Genomic DNA, 26,800 nt, shown 5'->3' with positions numbered 1-26,800 from the left:
CCTGCTAGTATCATGTCCCAAATGACACACTATTCCCTATATAGTCCAGACTCAAGTCCCATAGAAACACATAAATTGGGCCTCCCGAGTGCCGGAGCGGGCTTTAAGGCACTGTATCGGGTTTGATCTCAGGCTGTGTCACAGCTGGCCGTGACCGGGAGACCCATGAGGCGGCGTACAATTTGCCCAGCTTTGTGCTGGTTACGGGAGGGTTTGGCCGGCAGGGTTTTCCTTGTCCCATCATGCTCAATCGACTCCTTGTGGCGGACCAGGCTCCTGAAAGCTGACTTCACTTGCCAGCTGGACGGTGTTTCCTCCTACACATTGGTGTGGCTGGCTTCCAGGTTAAGCAAGCAGTGTGTCATGAAGTAGTGCGGCTTGGCAGGGTTGTGTTTCGGAGGACGCATGGCTCTTGACCTTTGCCTCTCCCGAGTCCATAGGGGAGTTCCAGCGATGGGACAAGACTGTAACTACCAATTGGATATCATGAAATTGGGGAGAAAAGTACAAAAACTAACAAAAAAAATATGCAGTACCAGTCAAAAGTTTGGACACACCTACTCATGTAAGGGTATTTCTTCATTTTTACTATTTTCTACATTGCAGAATAATAGTGAAGACATCAAAACTATGAAATAACACATGGAATCATGTAGTAACCAAAAAAGTGTTAAACAAATCTAAATATATTTGAGATTCTTCAAAGTAGCCACCCTTTGCCTTGATGACAGCTTTGCACACTCTTGGCATTCTCTCAACCAGCTTCACCTGGACTGCTTTTCCAACAGTCCAACAGGAGTTCCCACATATGCTAAGCACTTGTTGGCTGCTTTTCCTTCACTCTGCGGTCCAACTCATCCCAAACCATCTCAATTGGGTTGAGGTCAGATGATTGTGGAGGCCAGGTCATCTGATGCAGCACCATCACTCTCCTTCTTGGTCAAATAGCCCTTACACAGCCTGGAGGTGTGTTGGGTCATTGTCCTATTGAAAACAAATGATAGTCCCACTAAGTGCAAAGCAGACTGGATTGTGTATCGCTGCAGAATGCTGTGGTAGTCATGCTGGTTAAGTGTGCCTTGAATTCTAAATAAATTACTGACAGTCACCAGCAAGCACCCTCACACCTCCTCCTGCATGTTTCACGGTGGGAACCACACATGCAGAGATCATCCGTTCACTTACTCTGCGTCTAACAAAGACACAGTGGTTGGAATCAAAAATCTCACATTTGGACTCAACAGACCAAAGGACAGATTTCCACCGGTCTAATGTCCATTGCTTGTTTTTATTGGCCCAAGCAAGTGTCTTCTTATTGGTGTCCTTTTAGTAGTGGTTTCTTTGCAGCAATTCGACCATGAAGGCCTGAATCACGCAGTCTCCTCTGAACAATTGATGTTGAAATGTGCCTGTTACTTGAACTCTGAAGCAATTATTTGGGATGCAATCTCTGAGGCTGGTAACTCTAATGAACTTATCCTCTACAGCAGAGGTAACTCTGAGGCTTCCTTTCCTGTGGTGGGCCTCATGAGAGCTAGTTTCATCATAGCAATTGATGGTTTTTGCGACTGCACTTGAAGAAATTTTCTGAATGGCTCAAACGGATTAAGATGGAAAGAAATTCCACAAATGAACTTTTAACAAGGCACACCTGTTAATTGAAATGCATTCCAGGTGACTACCTCATGAAGCTGGTTGAGAGAATGCTAAGAGTGCGGAATGCTGTCAAGTCAAAGGGTGTCTACTTTCAAGAATCTCAAATATAAAATATATTTGATTTGTTTAACGCCTTTTTGGAACTGTATATATACTGTGTGTGTGTGTGTGTATGTATATATATATATATATATATATATATATATATATATATATATATATAAAAGAAACACATAAATTGGTTTGTCTGTCTGTGCGCAGCCAACGAGGCAGGAGAAACACCAATGGACATCGCCAAGCGCCTCAGACATTCGCAGTGTGAAGAGCTGGTGAGTGCAGTCTTTGAATTGAATCTAAAGGTCACATGGATTTGAACACTGTAACAATATACTAATAATAATTGATTGGCCTTGTAGAGTGCTTTTCCACATAGGTTCCCAAAGCGCTTTACAAAGTAAGGGGAAACTCAACTCATCCACCACCGATGTGTGGCACCTACTTTGAATTTGATGATCCAGCTGTCTTAGAGGATGGTCCAGGGTTCTGTTTTATCAACATGGGTAATGGTAAAGGTTGACTGTATTTGTGGTGTCCAGCTGACCCAGGCTATGACGGGGAAGTTTAACGTCCATGTGCATGTGGAATATGAGTGGCGGCTCCAGCACGAAGACGACGACCTGGACGAGAGCGAAGACGAGATGGAGGACAAGGTGAGTTGGATAGCCTCTACCTCATAACTCAAAACTCATATAGAACTCTAATAGAATTCACAAATTCTTCTAACCATGATTTTATGGTATACCAGGCAAACCTGTACTGCTGTATTAGTTGAATTATTTTGCCAAAAATGCACGAGTCAGTACTTGAGTGAGTACTATAGTACTTCAACTTCAGTTGAAGACATTACATCAATAGCATACTAGCTTATACTACACTAGCATACTTACACTCTTTATCGCCCATACCCAGCCCATCCCCCAAAGACGGCCAGAGCAGGAGCGTCCGGTCAGCTGTTTTGTCCCAGGAAATGGTCCCATGGGTCCCATGACTGGTGGTCTCAACATGGCCTCCCTGGCCCGCGACGCAGCCAGCCTGGTCAGGGACAAGCAGAGAGCCCATGTCCCCAGCATGATGATGAACAATGAGACCTATGGCGCCATCCTGGACCTCAGCCCCCCTCCCCGCGGCATGCCAGGGGGACCGGGGTTACACATCCCACCCCTACCCCCCAGGAACACCAGCAAAGGTCAGTCCATTGGCAATGAGAATCAGCCATAGGTCATAGAGCATAAGTCATGCTCTCGGTCAGGGCTGTTCAATTACAGACCTATTGGGCCAAAACCCTTTTTCAGGTTTTCACTCTCCTAATCAGGGCTTGATTCAGACCTACGTCACCAGGTGAGTGCAATCAGCTCCAAGTTAGAAACATAAATCGGAAATGTTTCGGCCATCCAAGACCAGAATGAAACAGCCCTGCACTAGGTAATAGATTACAGTTCCTTGACATGGTTGCTGGAATAATGAACTAAACACCAGATGCCAAACTGTAGTATAAATTATTTATTTTTAACTTATTTTATTTATCCATTATTTTACCAGGTAAGTTGACTGAGAACACGTTCTCATTTGCAGCAACGACCTGGGGAATAGTTACAGGGGAGAGGAGGGGGATGAATGAGCCAATTGTAAACTGGGGATTATTAGGTGACAGTGATGGTTTGAGGGCCAGATTGGGAATTTAGCCAGGACACCGGGGTTAACACCCCTACTCTTAAGATAAGTTCCTTGGGATCTTTTTTAATGACCTCAAAGAGTCAGGACACCCATTTAACGTCCCATCCGAAAGACTGCACCCTACACATGATTGACCCTATGACTGTAACCTTGTAGGCCCAGGGTGGAAGCAGGCTCATATGGAGGTGGTGGGTAGACAGAGGTCCTCCTCAGACCCCCCGAACCCTCACATCCCGGAGCGTAACAGCTCCATGAATGGTAAGTGCACTACATTATATTACCAGATAGTACAAGCTCCTGACCTATCCCTCATGTGATTATACTGCGCTGCTGGCACAACAACAAGATTTAAGTACTGTATAAGCACTTTGTTACATTTGACTGATTGATATCACTCCCTTGTCTCCATCCAGTGTTTCCCCCAGCTGTTCCACCTGCTGCTCCGCCTCCCCTGGTGAGTAAAAGGACCAGTGTGATGGAGTCTAGAAGCCATAAGACTGCTCCTCTACCACCACTACCTTCAGTATTACCTGGGCCTCCTGTGTCCCCCATCATCCCACTACCACCATTCCCGCCAACAGTGCCCCCTGCACCCTCCTTCCGACCCACACAGCCCCCTCCTGTACCCGCCCACCATCCCAGAAGCAGAGCCGCACGGTCCAAATCAACTAAATCACCCACTATGTAAGAACTTGGGCAGTATGTATCAAGCATCTCAGAGTAAGAGTGCTGATTTAGGATCAGTTTAGTATTTTAGATCACAATAAATATGATTATGTGGATAGGGGGGGACCTGACTCTAGATCAGCAATCCTACTCTGAGAAGCTTGATACGTCCGCTGACCAATTCAGGTTCATACATGTATGTTCTCATTTAATTGTATTAAGTCTTGTGTTAGGTTTATAATGATATGTATTATCAGTTAACTAAGACAATTAATGTGTGTGTGGTTTCAGTTCAGATAAACCCATGCCTAAAGGACCACCCGGCAGGCTTGCTGGACCCACTAATAGATCCGGTAAACACATCACACACTCAAATACCTTTCACACATTTTTAGTAAACACTGAGTGTACAAAACATTAGGAATACCTCCTCTTTCCACGACTGGGCAGGTGACTCAAGGTGAAAGCTATGAAACCTTATTGATGTCACTTGTTCAATATACTTCAATCAGTGTAGATGAAGTGGAGGAGACAGGTTAAAGAAGGATTTTTAAGCCTTGAGATGTGGATTGTGTATGTGTGCCATTCAGAAGGTGAATGGGAAAGACAAAATATTTAGGTGCCTTTGAACAGGGTATGGTAGTAGGTGCCAGGCGCACCAGTTTGTGTCAACAACTGCAACACTGCTGGGTTTTTCACTCTCAACAGTTTCCCATGTGTATCAAGAATAGTCCACCACCCAAAGGACATCCAGACAATTTGACACAACTGTGTGAAGCATTGGAGTCAACATGGGCAAGCATCCCTGTGGAACGCTTTCGACACCTTGCAGTGGCCATGACACGATGATTTGAGGCTATTCTGAGGGTAAAAGGGGGTGCCACTCAATTTTAAGAATGGGGTTCCTAAAGTTTTGTACACTCAGCCTACAATATCTAATAACTAGCCTGCTCTGGTTCAAAGAGCTTTGTTTTTATTCATCTGGGTGCCAGTCTGTTTCTTCTTTCTTGCCAATTCCTTATGGATTTGTCATGCCAATTGGTTCGAATAATGGAGTTGGTAAAATTACAAACAGATCTGGGACCATGTCCATGAATTGATGATTACATGTTCCAATGTGTCTTTTTGCTTGTGTGTGAGTAGTAAAGAATGCACCTGTAACTGGATCCCCTCAGAGCTTTGGTCCAACTCCTCCACCAACACCCAAGCCTCGCGCTAACCTCCCTGTGAGATCCTCAACTCAGCCAATCAGTGGCATGCAATCAATACCTAACACACAGGCTATTATAGCAATACAGTAATATCATATTTACACTGATTATTGAACATTTGCAAAAAAAACATTAACTAACATCTTCTTGTCTAACTTATTATTATTTGGCCCTTAGAAACAGAGGCCCAGGAGGGTGAAAGCCCGCTACAGCTGTTTAGCTGATAACCCAGATGAGCTAACATTCACTGAGGGAGAGGTGATTGTAGTGGATGGAGAGGAGGACCAGGAGTGGTGGGTAAGTACAACAGCTCCAATGCACACACATACGCACACACACACATCCTCTGACTGTGTCCTTATGTCTCTGATCCACTGACTGTGTGTCCTGTTGTGTGTGTGTTGCAGGTGGGACATATTGAGGGGGATTCGACTAGGAAAGGAGTCTTCCCTGTGACATTTGTGCACTTAATCACTGACTGATGCATCTGATGGTGTGACCGAAGCTGTCGCTCACTACTAGGCTGTGTGTTATCTGTTCTTGTCCAAAATTGCACCCTATCCCCTATGTAGTGCACTACTTTTGACCAGAGCCCTATAAGTAGTGCACTATATAAGAAATAGGGTATAGTTTGGGAGAAAAACAATGTCTATGAGTGAAAGAGGTGTGGGATGTGCACATCACATGTGTGGGTGGTGATATTCTCATGCATCCTAACAGCCAAAGATGATGACTAGGTGACCTCTGACCTGCCAACAGAATGTTCTAATCTACAATGCTGGAATATTTGGGGGGAAAATGGGGGAAACTGTTCAACCTGCATGCTAAGTTTTGAGAAAGTATATTTAGACTTGGTTTGCTGGGACAACTGGAAATAACTGGAGCAAGATTCTGCTTGATTATATTTTATTTAAAGTCCACACAGTACAGTGCATCCTTGAGGATACAGTCAAACTTGTCTTGAAATTCAATATTCAGCTATTGTGTTATCAATTTAGATGCGTATTGAAAGTGTAACTTGGTATAATAAAAAACGTATTGTACTACAACCACTCAAAGTCTATATATTACATCAGTCATTACATTGCTGTGTATCACCGAGCATGATCATCCTATGACAGCTTCTGCTGATGGGAAACTGATATGTTTGAAATCTAATTTATCAAGAGAGCATTTGTGAATATATGATGCTGGAAAAAGGGTTGCAGGGTAACTCTGTATGTATATTGTAGCTGTAACATTTGAGATAATTGAAAGGAATGTACATCCTACATTTTCCTCTTCCCTCGTGTTCTTTACATGTCCATGGTTATTCATTAAAACGTGAAATGGCTCATTGTGTGTTTTGTCTTCATTGCATTCGGGTTAAGACAGATCTGTAGTGGTCACTCCATTTGATGATTATGAACAGAACCATTATCTGATTCTGGGGCGGACTGGGACCAAAAATTGCCCCTGGTATTTCTAACACCAGCCAATATTTTTCCTTGAGTCCCCCACACTGCCATTTGAGGGCACCAATATTAGCGAGATAGTGATAATTTTGAGCCCCAAAAAGTTTGTTAGAAAGACGAACTAGGCAAAAAAAATGGACCAACCCACATATTCTTGAGTAATCTGTACGTAGCACAATGAAAACAAAAACTTAAATGAAATGCCATAAATGAAAGAGTCCTTTTTGGGAGGATAGATTAAAGCAATGTCATTATGATTATACTGTGTCCTGGCAACTATGCCCTAAAATCAGGACCATGTTCAGTTGCCAAACGTTCTCCAACGTTGCTGATAGAAATGTCATAAATACAGCCTACATGATTTCGTGTTTTATATGTTGGAGAAGCATGTTTGTTCTAAATAACATATTTCTACCTGAACGTTACAAAACGTTGTGTGCTCCTGCATGGGCGCCCTATGTTACAACACCGGAACCCATTATAGCAAAGACCATTCCTCGTACGGACATATACCGCTGGACCGGAAGTGTTGTTGTAGTCAGCGTGCGGTTAGTTTCTGTATGTGTCAGAAGAATGAATTAGTACAATTAATACATAATAAGCATATATATTTTAATTAAATCGTAAGAGAAAATATGGCGGCGAAACGCAAAGCTGATTTATCAGTGCCTGCGGAGGAAAGTGATCAGCTCCTCATCAGACCACTGTGGGTTTATACATTCAACATTTCGTGAGCTGTTTGGCTAGCTAGCTATTTTAGCCCGTCTAACTAGCAAATACATGAAGACTGACGCCTGTCTACCTAGTTAGATAAATTATGAATTTGTTCAATGTTACCTAGTGTTAGTAGTTGTCCACAGTGATGCCACAGTGATTTACCTAGTATACGTATAGATAGCTAGATGGTATTTTCAAGTAGCTACCGTAGCTATGCATTACGTTCATAACGCGTAAGATTTTTCTGAATCTGCCATAACGTCACTGTGTCACAAATGTCATCAGACAGTGATTGACGTCTCTTTCCCTCTCACAGTGGAGCTGGGCAGGAGGTGGGAAGGTCATGCATCATTCTGGAGTTCAAGGGACGGAAAATCATGGTAATATTACGTGCACTCTGCTGTCCCTGTTGAATTTACCATGCATTATGGATTGTATGAGACATTCCAAAATAGATGTAGCCTGATAATTGAGTACAACAACCGTTTTCCTTTGTAGCTGGACTGTGGAATCCACCCAGGGTTAGAAGGAATGGATGCTCTTCCATATATTGACTTGATCGATCCTGCTGAGATCGACCTGCTTCTTATCAGCCAGTGAGTATTCCTAATCTCTCATCTGGGTTGTATTTATTGGGATCAAGTTCAACTGTAGCAAAACTTTTCACAACCTAAAACATAAACAAATGTTTCTTATATGGACAAGTTCATAAATAGCTTTCTGTTTCTGTGAGATTTCCTACGTTTTGGGCCTTATAAACACAACCCCATTATATGTTTCCCCAGGTCAGATGAATTAACACACTGAAGACAAGAGTTCAGTTTTCTAATGCACCATATTCAGTTCTCTATAATCTCCTCTCTCTATCTCAGTTTCCACTTGGACCACTGTGGAGCCTTGCCTTGGTTTCTCCAGAAGACCAGTTTCAAAGGAAGGACCTTCATGACCCACGCCACCAAAGCTATTTACCGATGGCTGCTGTCTGATTATGTCAAAGTCAGGTAGACAAGAGTTTAATAACAGCCTGACTTACTTAACTTTAGCCTTTGGCTCCTATAAGGAACATTACTTGTTTTGTGGAAATTGCAGCGTACTCTACTGTTTCTTTCTTGATAGAGTAGCTGCAAAATGTATTGCCATGAAGGCATGGCTGTAGATTCCTATGTTGACTCCTTTGGCATCTAACTGTTAGACGTCATAAGTCTACACAGCCATGTCTTCAGGGCAAAACAATTGTAGAGATGCCATTATCCATTATGGATGATTCGGGTTCACATTGTGTCCCTGACTGTCTCTGTGTTTTCCCTCCCAGTAACATCTCAGCCGACGACATGCTGTACACAGAGACAGACTTGGAGGAGAGCATGGACAAGATCGAGACCATCAACTTTCACGAGGTGAAGGAGGTGGCCGGCATCAAGTTCTGGTGTTACCATGCCGGTCACGTCCTGGGGGCAGCCATGTTCATGATCGAGATAGCTGGCGTGAAGGTGACTACATTACATTTACATTGACTACTGGGACAGAAAAGTAACTACAGCTTATTCATCATCTTCTTTGTGAAAGGACCATAAGAAAAGGTTCTTATCATAAATAGCACATGATTTCCCAGAAATTCTGTTCTCTCCCATTTTTTATTTTGTTTGAATATCTCCTCATCCGCACCTTGTTTTTGTAGAGGCGCGTTTATAAACTTTATCTCCCCAAATCATCACAGTGCATTCGGAAAGTATTCAGACCCCTTGACTTTTGTTACTATACAACCTTATTCTAAAATGGATTAAATAAAAAACCCATAATGACAAAGAACAAAAACGTTTTTTAGATTTTTTGGCGAATGTATTCAAAATAAAAAAGGAAGCATCACATTTTATATGGGTATTCAGACCCTTTACTCAGTACTTTGTTGAAGCACCTTTGGCAGTGATTACAGCCTCGAGTCCTCTTGGGTATGACCCTATAAGCTTGGCACACCTTTATTTGGGGAGTTTCTCCCATTCTCTGCATATCCTCCCAACCTATGTCAGGTTGGATGGGGAGAGTCGCTGCACAGCTATTTTCAGGTCTCCAGAGATGTTCCATCGGGTTCAAATCCGGGCTCTGGCTGTCCACTCAAGGCCATTCAGAGACTTGTACCGAAGCCACTCCTGTGTTATCCTGTTGAAAGGTGATCCTTTGCCCCAGTCTGATGTCCTGAGCGCTCTGGAGCATGTTTTCATCAAGGATCTCTCTGTACTTTGCGCCGTACATCTTTCCCTTGATCCTGACTAGTCTCCCAGTCCTTGCCGCTGAAAAACATCCCCATAGCATGATGCTGCCAACACCATGCTTCACTGTAGGGATGGTGCCAGGTTTCCTCCAGATGTGACACTTGGCATTCAGGCCAAAGAGTTCAATCTTGGTTTCATCAGATCTTCTGGAAGGTTTCCACAGAGGGACTCTGGCGCTCTGTCAGAGTGACCACTGGGTTCTTGGTCACCTCCCTCTTCAAGGCCCTTCTCCCCCGATTGCTCAGTGTAGCTGGGCAGCCAGCTCTAGGAAGAGTCTTGGTGGTGCAAAACTTCTTCCATTTAAGAATGATGGAGGCCACTGTGTTCTTGGGGACCTTCAATGCTGCAGACATTTTTTGATACCCTTCCCCAGATCAGTGTCTCAACAAAATCCTGTCTTGGAGCTCTAAGGACAATTCCTTCAACCTCGTGGCTTGGTTTTGCTTTGACATGCACTGTCAACAGTGGGACCTTATATAGACAGGTGTGTGCCTTTCCAAATCATGTCCAATCACATTGTAGAAACATATCAAGGATGATCAATGGGAAGAGGATGCACCTGAGCTACATTTAGAGTCTTATAGTAAAGGGTCTAAATACTTATGTAAATAAGGTATGAATGTTTCTATTTGTCATACATTTTCAAACAATTCTGGGGTATTGTGTGTAGATTAATGAGGTAAAAAAATAATTTAATCAATTTTAGAATAAGGCTGTAATGTAACAAAATGTGGAAAAGTGAAGGGGTCTGAATACTTTCTGAATGCACTGTATACAGATTGTATTGTTTACTGTGGCCAGTAGGTGGCACCCATATGCTGGACAAATGTTCCCAATACAATTACATGAGTGAATAATTCTTTGAAACAGAAATCTGTTTTTGTCTATTTACTTTGCTACTGTCTCTTAAAATTGTAGGTTTAAACTAACCTGTCTCCTGTTATCCTTGTTCCTTTGGGTGTGTCTCTGTCCATAGATCCTCTACACAGGTGACTTTTCCCGACAGGAGGACAGGCATTTGATGGCAGCCGAGATCCCCAGTGTCAAGCCTGACATCCTCATTACTGTGAGTCCCCGCTAATAGTAACATACAACACTAAACACAACTACAATCAATTAATCAATCAGGCAATCAAATTCATTTGTCAGCAGTTGTCACATGGTGCTTTACGGCAACCCAGCCTAATCACAACCACAAAAAAGCAGCATACTTCACTTTGACTCTCGTGTGATCTTGTTTTCCTAACATGAGGATTTGATGTGTATTGCTCTATGTCCTCAGGAGTCCACGTATGGAACACACATCCATGAGAAGAGGGAGGAGCGGGAGGCCCGGTTCTGCAACACAATCCATGACATCGTCAACAGAGAGGGCCGCTGTCTCATCCCCGTGTTCGCCTTGGGCCGAGCCCAGGAACTGCTGCTCATCCTGGGTGAGATTCTCCAACCAGTTCCCTCTTCGGCCTGCCTTTAGAACAGGTATCCAGTGACTCTCATTCATGGAAGTGTTCATTAGGAACCAACAGTCACCTGGCCTAATCCAATCAGAAACTTGTTTTAAAACATTTTCTGTTGCGTGCGCTAATGAACACAACCCTTCTCTAATGTGTGTGTGGTTATGTGCCTCTGCGTGTGTGTTTCAGACGAGTACTGGCAGAACCACCCAGAGCTCCATGACATTCCCATCTACTACGCGTCGTCTCTGGCCAAGAAGTGCATGGCCGTCTACCAGACATACGTCAACGCTATGAACGACAAGATACGCAAGGCCATTAACGTCAATAACCCCTTTGTCTTCAAACACATCAGCAACCTCAAGGTGGGTGACGTTAATCAGATGAATGTTTGGTAGTGGCATTTTTCAATAATAAAAAAAAAATGTTTAAGGCACCATAAAGTAGAAAACGGGCTGAAACAGGGAGTGACTATCTGAACTTGTCCAATAAGAAACACTCCTTTTCATTTCCTTTTCAAAAAGTTTTACTACGGTGTGCTCTAATGAATTAGCACCTGCTGTGTCCCTCGGTCCATGCTAAGTCTGCTGTACCACTCTCTACCAGAGCATGGACCACTTTGATGACATCGGGCCCAGTGTGGTGATGGCCTCTCCAGGTATGATGCAGAGCGGTCTGTCAAGAGAGCTGTTTGAGAGCTGGTGCACCGATAAGAGGAACGGCGTCATCATCGCCGGCTACTCTGTGGAGGGTACCCTCGCAAAGGTGGGGTTCGTTCTTCAACCCTTCTTAAGACATTTCTCAGTCACACCAAGTCATCACAACCAAAGGAATCCTACAGTGGGGTCTTATTGCAAGCCAAGCTTTGTTGTGATCAAGTATTTTTTAGCGTCATCAAATGACAGATAAACATGGACCCAATTTTTTAAAATCAAGTCATTTCCAGCCGTGCTAAGATTCATTACTCTGTGTGTGTGTGAGCTGACTGTTCCTCTGTGACTTTATCCTCAGCACATTATGTCAGAGCCAGAGGAGATCACCACCATGTCAGGCCAGAAGCTGCAGCTGAAGATGTCTGTGGACTACATCTCTTTCTCAGCCCACACTGACTACCAACAGACCAGCGAGTTCATCAGGGCTCTCAAACCCCCTCATGTGGTAAATAGACACACTCCATCGGCCATTAAATGAGTCAGATCTTATCTTACGGGCCGTAATCAAATGGTAAATGCCAACGGGACACAGTTCCACAAGGAAGTGTGCTTGGGCCTCTCTTTTTTTCCCCTGTTATACTTCAATGACTTGAGCCTGCTCGTGTGACATATTTCTTTGTCCCGCCTGCAGATCCTGGTGCACGGGGAGCAGAATGAGATGGCCCGTCTGAAAGCTGCTCTGATCAGGGAGTACGAGGACAATGACGAGGTCCACATCGAGGTGCACAACCCCCGGAACACTGAGGCCGTCACACTCAACTTCAGAGGAGAGAAGTTGGCTAAGGTGAGCCCATCCTCCACTCTCTCTCTCTAGCGGTCTCCTACTGTAATATCATTTATTGGGAGAATTAGACTGAATTGAGTTAGACTTTATCCATTGGCATCAAGCGGAGTTATCGAATATTTTTTATAGTGTGTACAACTGAGGCGATTTGTGTCTTCCAAACACTTGTGGTGTGTGTGTACTGACTGTTGCTGTTCTGTGCCGTAGGTGATGGGCTCCCTGGCTGATAAGAAGTGTCAGCAAGGTCAGAGGGTGTCTGGGATCCTGGTCAAACGCAACTTCAGCTACCACATCCTCACCCCTTCAGATCTGTCCAGTCAGTACTGATTCACTATCTGACTGTGTGTGTGCAAGCATCCCTCCGTATGTGTCCACATGTGTGTACTACCGTGTGTATGAGCTCTTCTCTCTGTCTCCAGACTATACAGACCTGGCCATGAGCACAGTGAAGCAGACCCAGGCCATTCCCTTCACTGGACCCATCTCTCTGCTGGCCAGCCATCTACGCAACCTGGCAGGTGGGTTTCTACAGAACTCTGCTCACCTTGTTGGAAATTTAGGCACACTGAACAATCAATCAACACCAACAACTGCTGATTGATTCCGAATCGGACAAATGTGGAAGCCAACAAAATATCACTCAACAAATGGCAACCTACAGACGAGCGGGGAACACCTAGCGAATTTAGTTTTTTTGCAGGTGTTATTAGAGTTTGTTGTGGGAGTGTGCCAGTTGCTTTACAGTAGTGGTTACATTGGGCCGTTTTCAAAGCCACTGTAAAGCTGTCACTTATAACCAGGGTCTGTGGAGTTTTTCTCGGTACTGTCTGACTATACAAACCCGCTTGTCTTTTAGGGGATGTGGAGGAGGTGGAGTCTGCAGAGAAAATCACACTCAGGATCTTCAAGAATGTCACACTGGTGCATGAAGCTGGCATGGTGGTTTTAGAGGTGAGATGCTGAATATAATGAAAGTAGGGGTTCCAAAATTTCCTGGTTATTTCCCTCCAGAAATCCCAGTAGGTAGAGTCCCAGAATCAGAAGGGAATAAGCAGGAAATCTGGGAAAGTTGCTTGAATATTGCAACCCTATAGGTAAGGGTGTGAACATTAGCTAACTGGTTTTGTATTGGTGCTGTGCGCAGTGGATCGCCAACCCTCTGAATGACATGTATGCTGATGCGGTCACCACAGTGGTTCTGGAGGTCCAGTCCAACCCTAAAGCACAGAAAGGTCAGTGAAGAAAGTCCAACGTTACCTCTATCATGGACCGGTGAAGAAATCTGAACGCTAAAAGTCAGTTTTCACATGTATGTTCTCGTGTAGTATAGTGAGTACAAGACTGGTAAAATACTACGACACAGGGTTAGTTTTGTGAAGATAAGAGGTGTGCTACCTAGGTCAGCGACGATGTTCTAACATTATCTCTGTGTTATGGACTATCATTACAGTATGTTTAATGTCTTTGTGCTTGTCCCTTCCCTTGCTGATGTTCATTTCTTCATCCTATAGTTATGGAGCACAAGAAAGAAGGTATAGAACTGGATGTTTTCCAGCAGAGGCTGGAGATTATGCTTCTGTAAGTTCCACCCCCTATTCACATTTTCTATATTCACACACACGCCTGTCATGGGAGAACAGGAAGGTTGTGAATGTGTAACGGATAGAGTCGCTTCTCTGAGACATTTGAAATCTTTCCCTCAACAGTGACATGTTTGGGGAGGACTGTGTGGACTTCAAGGACAATAAGAACCTGACAGTAACAGTGGACGGGAATACTGCCTTCATCTGCCCAGAGACCAGAGTGAGGATTTAGTAGATATGTCTGTCTCTCTATCTCTCTCTGTGTGTGTGTGTTCTCCTCTGACCTGGTTCTCCCCTGTCTGTCTGTTGTGCAGACGGTGCAGTATGAGGAGGGCAGTGCTGAAGATGAGACCCTGAGAGAGATGGTGGAGCTGGCTGTGCAGAGGCTCTATGATGCTCTCAACCCTGCCATCTGAGGAGTCATCCACCTCCTCCCCTCTCTCTCTCCCTGGACAGGCCGCCTGTCCCAGAAGCAATAGGCACGGCCCAACACACCAGGGTTCCCAAACAGCATCACCCAGAGGCACTTGCCCACTTTCCTTTACGGGCAGTGCAGTACTGACATGGTCTATATGAAGAGTTTTCCAGTGCATTATTAATTGATATGCATATGTTAGCCGGGTAATGATTACAGTGGATATATTCTACATGTTGTCCCAGTACTTGTAATGTCTTGACAACATTGCCCCCTCCGTTTCATTGCTCTGTAATTCTAGGTGCCTTGTCACATAAAGGAAGAATCTGTGTTTGGGAAAGTGTAGATTTCACAGGAATCAAACCTCCATTGAGTTACGTTGAATTCTCAACATGTAGACTTTGTATATCTGCATTATGCATTGACAAAATTTGTTTTAAATAAAGTAATTAAGGACTGCTGGCCACATTTCTGAACTAATATTGCAGGTTTATAAAGTAGTTATTTCTGTGAATATGTTCTGAAATATTGAGAAGTGCAGCAATGTGAGCAATTTAATAAAATGGGTAAATTTCACTGCCAACTTAAAACAAAGTTTTCTGAGTGTCTGACATTTTAATATATAGCCATTGCAACACCTGAAGACAACCTACCTGAGGCATGATACAAGTTAATCACAAATCCAGATATAAAATACTTGTAGGACACTGTTGGGGCTTTCTTTCAAATAATAAATCATATTCTGCATGTGAGAGCATAAAATACAAAGAAATTCCTAAATATGGGATTTCCAATGTAAACTCGGTTAAACCCATAACAGGTCGGTGAGATCATGTCTGGCAGGAGTTCACAATGAAACAAAATACCAGATAATATGGCAAATAAAGGTAGCTAATACAACAATACATTTTCAAACATCGGATGAGATATTGTAAGATAGTGGCCAAAGCCAGAATTGGGCGATTATATTATATAACTGGCTCGTGTGAGGCTAGAAATAGACATTTGCTGATTGTCACAATTGTCATATGAAAGCATACAAATGGTATCAAAAACACTTTCCGCAATTAAGAGTTGAGTAACAATTAGAGTTGTGTCAATCTTGCATATCAGAAAACTCTAATGGTCAGATCTATCTCCATGCATAAGACACCATACAGGTCTGGTTTGACAAATTACCTAATAACAGTCGGGATTTAATGTAGTAAACTGGGCGGGACTTCCAACTTTATTGGCTGATCCCTTCTGGTGACCCTGTTGGAGAAAGAAAGCTTCTGGTGACCCTGTTGGAGAAAGAAAGCTTCTGGTGACCCTGTTGGAGAAAGAAAGCTTCTGGTGACCCTGTTGGAGAAAGAAAGCTTCTGGTGACCCTGTTGGAGTAAGAAAGCTTCTGGTGACCCTGTTGGAGAAAGAAAGCTTCTGGTGACCCTGTTGGAGAAAGAAAGCTTCTGGTGACCCTGTTGGAGAAAGAAAGCTTCTGGTGACCCTGTTGGAGTAAGAAAGCTTCTGGTGACCCTGGAAGAAAATGGATTCCCTCAAAACGGAGACACCCTCAATGGCTATAACGGCACAGGTACAAAAATGAGTCCTCCATTTATCTCTATGAGTAATACTGGTTCAGGCTACGGTTCACAGAATTGAAAAGTAAACATTATGCTGGTTTTGTTATTAGTTACAGCCAACCAGGCTCGCCCAACAAATGAAATACTTAGTAACAGTTTTGTAGACTTTTCCATGATAAATTCATCCCCCCCCCCCCCCAGGTTACATGTCACGGTTACGAAGAGCAAAGCGGTAAACTAGTGTTATATTGCTGTGCCACAATGTACATTAACTCGCACCAGGCCAATGATATTACAGACATAGCCACAGTACTGCTGGTGATGTATGCATAAGGGTGTTAAAGCATATATTTGCTGACCTATTTTCAAACTGCGCCAAAAGTGTCACTGTCAACCAACTCAACTACATACATGGAGGCATGGTGCAACATGTTCATATGCCAGGCTGTGCAAGTGAGCAGCCCAGGATATCTTAAACAATACATCATCTGAAACCAGAACATCATCAATATGACCTGGTTGTAGCAAGACAATTCTAGACGTAATTGTTTCATCTATGAAAGATTGACTATGTTGATTTCTCATTTCAGTTTTGAAGAATGTGGCTTTTCAATGCTCAGTAGGTTTCATTTTAGCCCAGTGGATCCTATTTTCAACTGAAGCTGCTCTCCAACTTCATATAATACCTTATATAACTCAGCCCACATATAGTATCAGACAAGTCCAGCTTGTTTTACTCTGTGGTCTGCCATTCAGTGGTGATTGGGTGAGCATCCTCTCCCACACTCTGTCCTCTCCTCCTCCAGTCTCTTTCTTTTTTCTCCTCTGTGTTAAAGAGCCCTCTTTATCTCTCTGTCTTCACCTCCCTTTCTCAGCACTCTGTCTCCTTGCTGTTGATGCGGATACGGGCCTGTTTCTGGAGTCTGAAGGACAGGGCCTTGTCACTGCGTCGGGCCAGGGGCCCACGCTCTGTCAGATCCTCAAAGGAGTGTGGAGCCGAACTCCCCATGGGAAAGTCGCCCTCCAGGGCTTCTTCATCCAGGTGGGAGTCAAAACTGGGGTCCTCCTGGATGGTGGCCATGCGTGGGCTCTCCAGGGGGGGCAGGGGACTCTGGCTAGGGCTGGGAGTGGAGGTTGGGACTTGGGCCCCAGGGGTTGGAGCTGGAGTTGGGGCTTGGATGGGGGGAGTGCTGGTCTGCTGGGGGCCAGAGGCCTGGAAGCGCAGGGCTGAAATAGCAGGGGGTTTGAAGATCCGTACGGAGGCTGACTCCAGACTGCTCATAAACTCTGCATTCTGGAGACACACAAGCAGGATCAAAGCCAAGGATCAGAAAACCAAGATGACTACAGTGTATAATTTGTATATACAGTACCAGTCAAAAGTTTGGACACACCTACTCATTAAAGGGTTTTTCTTTATTTTTCACTATTTTCAAAACTATGAAATAACACATATGGAATCATGTAATCAAAAAAAGTGTTAAAAGTGTTAAGGGCTAATTGACCAAGAAGGAGAGTGATTGAAGTGCTGCATCAGATGACCTGGCCGTCACAATCACCTGACCTCAACCTAATTGAGACGGTTTGGGATGAGTTGGAATGCAGAGAGAAGGAAAAACAGCCAACAACTCCTTCAAGGCTGTTGGAAAAGCATTCCAGGTGAAGCTGGTTGAGAGAATGCCAAGAGTGTGCAAAGCTGTCATCATACCAAAGGGTGGTTAATTTGAAGAATCAAACATTAAATATATTTATATTTGTTTAACACTTTTTTGGTTACTACATGATTCCATGTGTGTTATTTCATAGTTTTGATGTCTTCACTATTATTCTACAATGTAGAAAATAGTAAAAATAAAGAAAAACCCTTGAATGAGTAGGTGTTCTAAAACTTTTGACTTGTACTGTGTGTGTGTGTGTGTGTGTGTGTGTGTGTGTGTGTGTGTGTGTGTGTGTGTGTGTGTGTGTGTGTGTGTGACATATGAATCAAACAATACTTACACTCGGAAAAAGCAGAGACTTGGTGGTCTGTTCATACTGCTGATCCAGTTTTTTATCCTGTAAGTGGGAAAAATATGTTGTTAGATGTGATAACATGTGACGGGTACTATATAACATGTGACGGGTACTATATAATAACATGTGACAGGTACTATATAATAACAACATGTACAGTATTAGGTGATTGATGACAACACTCAATGTCTGAGTATGGGCATCCAATGTATTATTGTTTGTTAAGAAACAAAACACTACAGTTCCCACAATGCAACACACAACATGGATGTAGATCTAATGCCTTGCTTGGCTACACACCAATGTATTTTGCTAGCTCAAGAATCTTGTAATCACAAGTAGCTAAACCTATGCCCCAGTTTGTCATTCATCAAGGAACAAACATAACACCTACCACACAGTGAACCAGGATGCTGAGGGGGACCCAGAAGACCAAGGAGAAGACCACCACAGAGCCCACAATGTTGTCCGCCAAAAACTTCCGAAACGTGTTGATGTCCAGCTTGTCAATGAAATCCCACAGCCTCTCAATGACATCCTGAACTTGCTTCATACATTTACCCTGAATAAGACAAAAATATCACATGCTAGTTACAAAACCATAGAAATAGAATTACTTGAGAATAGAAAGAAGGCCCTCAGACCACAGCAATCCAGAAATTAAAACTGTACAGCCATGCAAGACTTGTTGCTAGATGTGACCGAAATAGCTGTAAGTTGCAATAGAATTATTGTTGTCGCTTAATTTACTCCATTTAGGGCAGGGATGGTAGGGTATGGGGGGAAAGTATAGAGATTTTTTTTAAATAATTAACAAGGGGATTATAAATTATGCAAACAATTCAATTGATATAGATGATCTTCCCCCCACCCCCTAAAAAATACATTTAAAGAAAACTTTTCTATTTGTTGTACATAGAAGAAGGTTAAGAAGCATCCACTTACCATCAACAATCTTTCTTTTTTATTTTCTTCTGGGATACACTCAAAATGCCTGTTCTAGTGATTCCATTTATATGTGCAAAATCAACCAAGTGAAAGGGGATATAATATCGATATATAATACAGTAGAGCAGGTATTCCCAAACTGAGGTAAGCGCGCAATGCCGTCGGGGGTACGCCAAATAAAAATGTGATTCACATTTAAAAATATATATAATATAGATTTTTAAAAACTATTCAAACAGTCCATTTAGTAAGGCCCGCGTCCATAGACACATACCAGCTCTACTGGTAGTACTCCTAGTACTAGTTGCAGATGGGCCTCCGCACGCCCATGTAGATATTCCATTAAAAATCAGCTGTTTCCAGCTACAATATTCACAACATTAACAATATTTACACTATATTTCTGATCAATTTGATGTTATTTGAATGGTCAAAAAAAATGTAATTTTCTTTCAAAAACAAGGACATTTCTAAGTGACCCCAAACTTTTAAACGGTAGTGTATACTGGGAGTAGTGCCTTTCCTCAGCCACAGTGTGTTATATGTGGAAAAAGTACTCTCTCACAACTTGCAGACATCTAGAAACAAAATATGCCAATTTGAAAAAACAGATAATTAAGACGACTTTTGAGTAGTAAGACGTATAAAAGCAACAGATACAGTACCATTAACAAGAAGGAACTAGAAGCATCTTATATGGTGAGCTACCGAGTGGCAAGGTCAGGCAAGCCCCATACTATTGTGGAGGACTTAATTCTTCCTGCTGCCGAGGATATGGCTGGGACAATGCTGGGGGAAAAGGCCAAAAAAACTATACAGACAATGTCTCCATCAAACACTGTTTCACGACACATCAGTGACTTGGCAGGAGATGTTCTGAAACAATTACTGCTTTGCATACAAGCCAGTGAATTCTATGCGTTACAACTGGCTGAGGTAACAGACGTGGCGGACCTGGCACAGCTCCTGGTATATGTCTGTTATGTCAATGGGGGGTCAATTAAGGACGACATCCTCTTCTGCAAACCACTGGAAATCAGGACAACAGGAGAAGATATTTTTTAAAGTACTAGACAGCTTTGTGACATCAAATGGACTTGGTGGTCAAGATGTGTTGGTATCTGTACTGATGGCGCAAAAGCCATGACAGGGAGACATAGTGGAGTGGTAACGCACGTGCAAGCAGTTGCTCCCGACCCACTTGGGTAAACTGCAGCATCCACCGAGAGGCTCTTGCTGCCAAAGGAATGCCTGACAGCTTGAAAGACATTTTGGACACTACAGTGAAAATGGTTAACTTTGTTAAAGCAAGGCCCCAGAACTCTTGTGTATTTTCTGCACTATGCAATAACATGGGCAGCGACCATGTAACGCTTTTACAACATACAGAAGTGTGCTGGTTATCAAGGGGCAAAGTATTGACACGTTTTTTTTTAATTGAGAGACGAGCTTACAGTTTTCTTTACTGACCATAATTTTTCACTTGTCTGACCACTTGCACGATGTTTCTCACACGACTGGCCTATCTGGGTGATGTTTTTTCTCTCCTGAATGATCTGAATCTAGGATTACAGGGACTCTCCGCGACTATACTCAATGTGCGGGACAAAATTGAGGCTATGATTAAGAAGTTGGAGCTCTTTTCTATCTGCATTAACAAGGACAACACATAGGTCGTTCCGTCATTGTATGATTTTTTGTGTGCAAATGAACTCAAGCTAACAGACAATGTCAAATGTGATATAGCGAAGCACCTGAGTGAACTGGGTGCGCAATTAGGCAGGTACTTTCCCGAAACGGTGACACAAACAACTGGATTTGTTATCCCGTTCATGCCCTGCCTCCAGTCCACTTACTGATATCTGAACAAGAGAGCCTCATCAAAATTGCAACAAGCGGTTCTGTGAAAATTGAATTTAATACGGCTCAGAGTTACTTGCCTTAGCAAATCGCGCTGTTAAGACACTGATGCCCTTTGCAACCACATACCTATGTGAGAGTGGATTCTCGGCCCTCACTAGCATGAAAACTAAATACAGGCACAGACTGTGTGTGGGAAATGATTTAAGACTGAGACTCTCTCCAATACAACCCAACATTGCAGAGATATATGCATCCTTTCAAGCACACCCTTCTCATTAACCTGTGGTGAGTTATTCACGATGTTCTATGAACAAATAAGGTTTTATATGCAAGATGGTTTAATAAAGAGCAAAATTATTGATTATTATTATATTATTTGTGCCCTGGTCCTATAAGAGCTCTTTGTCACTTCCCATGAGCCGGGCTGTGACAGAAAACTCACACTCATTCTTATTTTGAATAAATGTATTGTATAGTGTGCATGTGGCAGGCTTACAATGATGGCAACAAAAACAAACATTTGAAAGTGCACTGACCCTGGTGCTAGAGGGGGTCCGCAGCTAGAGGTTGAATGTCTGAAGGGGTACGGGACTATAAAAAGTTTGGGAACCACTGCACTAGAGGGTAAGGGTCAGAGGTCAGGTGTCACTTACTGCTCCGTCACAGAAGCCCACGGTGCAGGGTTTCCCCTTGCGGAGGTAGATGAATTCCCCTCCGTCGTCCTGGAATGGGGCGCACACTCCACTGGTGCTTCGACAGCACACTTTACATGACGAGTTGGTTTCTAGAGCGGGTAGGAAGAACAACACACTGTAGTAAAAAAAAATGTTTTATGTATTCATATTATGAGTAAAAGGCATCTTTAATAAAGCAGGACACTTAGCGTATACAGGTTCTATGTGGCTCCGTTGGTAGAGCATGGCGCTTGTAATGGCAGGATCGTGGGTACAATTCCCGCTGAGGCAACCCATGCAAAATTCAATGCAAAAACTGCTTAATGGCATATGATATTATATTATGTCTTGAGGTTGGATTAGTCCACTACAGCCTTTAAAGGAGGGGTGGTGATGGTGAGGGGAGTGTACCATTGCAGGCGCAGGACTGCAGGTTCTTGACGGCCTCACAGAAAGGGATACATACACCGTCCAGACACTCTCCGTTGTCCAAACACACAGTCTTGTCAGGGGCGTTCTCAGGAGACGGACACTCACTACTGTTGCCTGGGAACAAAAATATGACATTGTCATTATTCATAAAAGGACATAGAAATAACAAAGAACTAAGACATATTTCATTGTTTCACTCATGTTTTATTAGGGCTTGTAGACATGAAGATGGTGTAGTGGTGGGGCTCCCTTTCTGGGGGGTATCAGGTGATATCAACCTACCTGTGCAGTAGGACTTGCCCTTACAGGTGGCACTGATGGGCTCCTGGCACACCTTGCCCTCCCGCTCATACTGGCACTGCTTACAGCATGCACTGTTCCTGTCACTACATAGATAGATAGATAGAGAGATAGAGAGATAGAGATAGAGAGAGAGAGAGAGAGAGAGAGGTTCTAGGAACAGTGGTAGAACTCTTACAACATTTGGTGGTCGTTTATGATATGTTGTAAGAATGTTATAAGGAATGATTCTTCTCTGTGATATCACCCTGAGAGAGAGAGCGAGCGAGAGCAAGAGAGATATCATGGTAATACAGGGTGATATCACAGAGAGAAGATTCATTCTTTATAACATTCAATCAACATATCACAAACTATCACCAAATGTTGTCAGAATCCTACCACTGTTCCTAGAACCTAAGTGGGTGTGGTGTGCAGGTATCCGGGGGTTGGTGGTTCCAGAGAGGGCTCACCTGCACTTGGCTGTGGGGCGGAGCTTGCAGTCGGAGGTACAGCAGCGGTCGTCGTTGATGTGCAGCAGTCCCGGGTCACACTCCTCACCCTGTTCCACCCTGCTGTTCCCACACACATTACTGTTCCTCTCCCTGAAGCACACTGGAGCCTTGTTCCTCAGACGCTTCACAATGGAGATCTTACTGCAGTTGGAGAAAAGCTGGGGACACAAAACAAGGTCAAGAGCCGTGTCCGAAACTGGCACCCTATTTCCTCCATTGCGCACTACTTCTGACCAGAGCCCTATGGCCTAGGGTGCCGTTTCGGACACATCCATAATCATTCTTGGTATAATGAAGACTTAAGGTTTGCTTAAGATTGATGTTTGGTTTGTCGAGTTGGGAAAAAGGAGGGTATTTGAACCTTGTTGTTGACGTGGTCTCCGCTCACAGCGATGGGGTACATGACGTATTTGCCCCCCTGGTCTTCCCTGGGAGCACAGTAGGGGATGTTATCGGGGTCGTGCTCTGCCCCAAAGTTATGGCCCAGCTCGTGAGTAGTCACCAGGTCTGCCTCCTGAGAGGAAACCATAAGAAAAGGACATATTAGTGAAATATGATGGTGCCTATTCCAGCCAGAATAATAGGTATTGCCTTTGTGTACATTTGGATGTTCCAAATTCGAAGCCTCTTTTTTTTTTAAGTTGCAGGGGCGGTCTCCCAGACACAGATTAAGCCTAGTCCTGGACTGAAATGAATGCCCAGTGGAGAATTGTTTTTCTGTCCAAGTCTAAGTTTATTCTGTGTCTGGGTCTCATAAACCCACCTTGGTCAGAATAGTTTTCCCATAGTTCTTAGTGCTGGTGAGCCCAGTGTTGAGATAAATAGCTCTGGTCTCAGGCGAAGATGGAGGGCACTCTGATGACAGAGAAGGCAAACATTTTCCAATATCAGTTTACCTACGTCAGAGTTGTGGTCAAGGTTAATGTGTTGACGGGAGGCTTATTATCCGTCCCAAAATGGAACCCTATTCCCTATATAGTGCACTACTTTGGACCAGCGCCTTATGGGCCTGGGAGAATAGGGTGCCATTTAGGACATGAGACTTGCTCAAAAGTAGTACAATACATAGGGAATGGGGTGCTATTTGGGGACGCAGCCTTACTCTCTGAGCAGAGGCCCCCAGGGATGCCCTGTCTGGAGGGGGCCACGTAGGCCAGGCCCAGGGTCCCCTCGTCAAAGTCCTGGTAGGTGAACAGGTGAGCCAGACACACCTTGGACGCGTTGTCTGCTATGTCCACACTGAATTGCTGCGATGAGAACAAAGAGGGAATATATTATGGCCTATTATCATACAGTATATGACTACTATGATGTCATTACTCAGATGATTAAACATGCTGCTCACCTCCAAAAGCTTCTTCACGTCCCAGACATCCTTACCCTCTACGGGACTTCCCCTCATGTTGAAGTGGGCCTCCCCCGGGGGTACGCGGGTGGGGACCTTCTCAATGATGATCTACATCGAGGATTAAAGATTGAGAATGATGGGAAGGAAGAATCAATCATCAATCCCACCTCATGGTAAAAAATAAATAAAAAATGACAGTGATCATCTGTTCCCGGCAGCATGGCAACGGGGTAGTGCTGTAGTCCACTGAGCACATATTGTCCAGGAGCGCCATGAGATGGAATCCCACATAGAAACTGTCTAAATAAACAGAAAATACAGAAGGAGGACGAGGCTCCATTCTCCTTAAGAAATAAAACGGGGGGTGGGAGAGACAATCTGAGAAGTGGTAGTGGAACATATCATGGGGTGATTCTCAGCCTGTCTCAGCTAACTCACCTGTTGGATCTGAACCCCGTAACCTTTATACTCGTCATCCCACGACGTCGACCTGTAGATGTCATCCACGCGGTCAATCAGCTCGATCTGACCGACCAATCACAAACAGGGAGAAAGGTATGTGGTGTTTTTCACATACAACCATCAAGCCAAAGACCACCCCAAACAACATAGGATGCATCCCAAATGGCATCCCATTTCCTTTATAGTGCACTACTTTTGACCAGAACTAAATGGGTGAAATGAGGAAGACACATTTCAGTTGAATGCATTCAGTTGTACAACTGACGAGGTATCCCCCTTTGCCTATAGGCCCTGGAAGAAGGGGCAACTGCATAGGGAGTAGTGCACTACTTTTGACATGAGTGCCATTTGGGACACACATAACATCACATCTTACTAAACAGAGCCCCCCACCAGGTAGTTGAGGGTAGTGCTCTCCTCGCCACGGCCCATCTCTTGGAAGAAGCGATGGTCAGCCACCAAGAGTAAAGGGCAGGTGTTCTTTCTGTGGTCATGAACCTGTCTCTTCTCTCTGACCAGGGGCTCTGTGGATGAGTGGAGAGGAGATCATGTTTCATTGCCAGTCAGTGCCATTGTCAAGCTGAACTTACACACCCCTTTTATTTTCTACACTACACTACCCTAAACAGAGCATTGGGCAGATTCAAGCTGTCAATTTCACAAATATATTGCAATTAGACATCTCATGCCATACAATTAACAACAGCAACTGAGATCACAGAGTGCTTCTCATAAAGAGTGATTTGGTTCTCACACCATAACTGCAGGGAACATGGCTATGTCGTCATCATCATGGGTCTGCCATCACAGCTAACTTAAAGTATATGTGTTGTATTTATTTAACTAGGCAAGTCATTTAAGCTCGTGTGAATAACGGATTAATGCAATGAGGATATGATTATTGATTTAACAGACACTGACAATGTGACCAGGGCTTTTGGATAGCCTGAGATGTGAATATGTTTAGTTTGACTGTAAATTCAATCATATTAAAATAGCATACATTGGGTTGCATTAGATGAAGTGGTCACTACATGTGGTTTGGACTTTTGAGGGACAGGATTTTACTGTGATCATTATTTGGGAAAGCTCCACCCCACATTCTTCTCTCGTAGTCAACTATGAGTTCAATCCTACTCAACCTTCACCTCCTACTCCCCCCCCACACTCACTCTCTCCCTCATGCTCCCCTACTCACCCTCTCTGTCTTCACCCTACTTCCCTCTCTCCCACTTACCTTCCTCCTCATCCTCTAGTCTAGCTGTTCTTATACTCTCAGGCAGCAGGTCATTGGAGTCAGCCTTCACGTAGCCACAGACCTTGGGCGAGGCCAGTCGGCTGATGTTCCTTATGTGCTCAGGACGGTATACCAGCAAACGGCCATCGGGGGGCGCCGACGTAAACCTCCACAGGGGCTGAGAAAGGACAGGGAGTCAAAACAAAAAGGGGTATTTTGACACTTTATTGAGACAGTATGGGAATCAGAAGAGGATTTAGGCAGGTGAGAGAAACATTGGGAAGGGTGGACACAGGGATTGATTTGTATATGTGACATATGCCAGGAGTGTTACCACGGCTCTGCCCAGAAAGGAAGATTTTATATGATTATAAAACTCAGGTGGATTATATACAGAATATTCCTCACACACACTGAGACATTTCAGAGTAGATTGTGATATTACAACAATATGACAATCTGCTTTTAAAATAGTGTGATACCCTACCTCAATGTTGTACTCTGCTCCGTCAGTGAGGATGTGTGCCGAGAAGTCATTGTCATCAATATGCGCCTGCACTCTAGAGTTCTCCTCCCCTTCAAATGGACAACACTCAGTAAACAATTATGATGAGAAACACCACAAAATATAAACATGGGACAAAGCCAAATTCCTAAGGCACTAAGAGACGATAGTGATAGTTTACTCCAAAATCAGATGTTAGCCAAATGTTTTCAGACCTCAAAAGTGGTCCAAGGTTGATGAGTCCACATGATGCTGGTAGGCAACCTTTTATAATCAATGTAACACTTTAAAGCCCCATAATGGAC

The 26,800-nt window shown here is 43.7% G+C and overlaps 3 protein-coding genes across 4 annotated transcripts in view; 2 read left to right on the top strand and 1 right to left on the bottom strand.

Annotated features, from left to right (window-relative positions):
* asap2b (ArfGAP with SH3 domain, ankyrin repeat and PH domain 2b) overlaps positions 1–6,601 on the top strand; it is a 47,751-nt gene extending 41,150 nt beyond the window's left edge. Inside the window, exons 20-28 of one of the 2 annotated variants that reach the window (XM_064990709.1) lie at positions 1,918–1,985; positions 2,253–2,366; positions 2,626–2,902; positions 3,547–3,648; positions 3,804–4,074; positions 4,348–4,409; positions 5,200–5,282; positions 5,445–5,564; positions 5,675–6,601. In XM_064990709.1, the coding sequence (XP_064846781.1) occupies positions 1,918–1,985; positions 2,253–2,366; positions 2,626–2,902; positions 3,547–3,648; positions 3,804–4,074; positions 4,348–4,409; positions 5,200–5,282; positions 5,445–5,564; positions 5,675–5,749 (1,172 nt within the window). In that variant the 3' untranslated portion in view covers positions 5,750–6,601. Of the gene's footprint in view, positions 1–1,917; positions 1,986–2,252; positions 2,367–2,625; positions 2,903–3,546; positions 3,649–3,803; positions 4,075–4,347; positions 4,410–5,199; positions 5,287–5,444; positions 5,565–5,674 lie in introns of those variants that run through there. The other variant, XM_064990711.1, reaches the window with a different exon arrangement.
* Positions 6,602–7,234: 633 nt separating this feature from the next.
* Positions 7,235–15,126, top strand: cpsf3 (cleavage and polyadenylation specific factor 3). The gene is made up of 18 exons (XM_064990708.1): positions 7,235–7,427; positions 7,755–7,818; positions 7,937–8,034; positions 8,311–8,439; positions 8,751–8,928; positions 10,685–10,774; positions 10,991–11,141; positions 11,352–11,527; positions 11,769–11,927; positions 12,174–12,320; positions 12,507–12,659; positions 12,867–12,975; positions 13,079–13,177; positions 13,516–13,610; positions 13,804–13,891; positions 14,171–14,237; positions 14,366–14,462; positions 14,557–15,126. The coding sequence occupies exons 1-18, from the start codon at positions 7,357–7,359 to the stop codon at positions 14,656–14,658; spliced, it is 2,073 nt and encodes a 690-aa protein (XP_064846780.1). The 5' UTR covers positions 7,235–7,356; the 3' UTR covers positions 14,659–15,126.
* Positions 15,127–15,252: 126 nt separating this feature from the next.
* The window catches only part of adam17b (ADAM metallopeptidase domain 17b), a 13,625-nt gene continuing 2,077 nt past the window's right edge, over positions 15,253–26,800 (bottom strand). The window contains exons 4-18 of the mRNA XM_064990707.1: positions 26,478–26,566; positions 25,991–26,168; positions 25,147–25,277; positions 24,730–24,816; positions 24,289–24,399; positions 24,046–24,190; positions 23,707–23,798; positions 23,305–23,457; positions 22,902–23,101; positions 22,432–22,535; positions 22,129–22,263; positions 21,697–21,827; positions 18,627–18,794; positions 18,218–18,274; positions 15,253–17,513 (exon numbers count right to left, since the gene is read on the bottom strand). Of these exons, the coding sequence (XP_064846779.1) occupies positions 17,091–17,513; positions 18,218–18,274; positions 18,627–18,794; positions 21,697–21,827; positions 22,129–22,263; positions 22,432–22,535; positions 22,902–23,101; positions 23,305–23,457; positions 23,707–23,798; positions 24,046–24,190; positions 24,289–24,399; positions 24,730–24,816; positions 25,147–25,277; positions 25,991–26,168; positions 26,478–26,566 (2,204 nt within the window). The 3' untranslated portion in view covers positions 15,253–17,090. The remainder of the gene's footprint in view (positions 17,514–18,217; positions 18,275–18,626; positions 18,795–21,696; positions 21,828–22,128; positions 22,264–22,431; positions 22,536–22,901; positions 23,102–23,304; positions 23,458–23,706; positions 23,799–24,045; positions 24,191–24,288; positions 24,400–24,729; positions 24,817–25,146; positions 25,278–25,990; positions 26,169–26,477; positions 26,567–26,800) is intronic.

Source organism: Oncorhynchus masou, chromosome 16 (genome assembly GCF_036934945.1).
Source record: "Oncorhynchus masou masou isolate Uvic2021 chromosome 16, UVic_Omas_1.1, whole genome shotgun sequence".
In the NCBI taxonomy this organism is placed as follows: domain Eukaryota; kingdom Metazoa; phylum Chordata; class Actinopteri; order Salmoniformes; family Salmonidae; genus Oncorhynchus; species Oncorhynchus masou.
The sequence above is the reverse complement of the archived record's forward strand: the minus strand, read 5'-3'. Positions and strand labels throughout refer to the sequence as shown.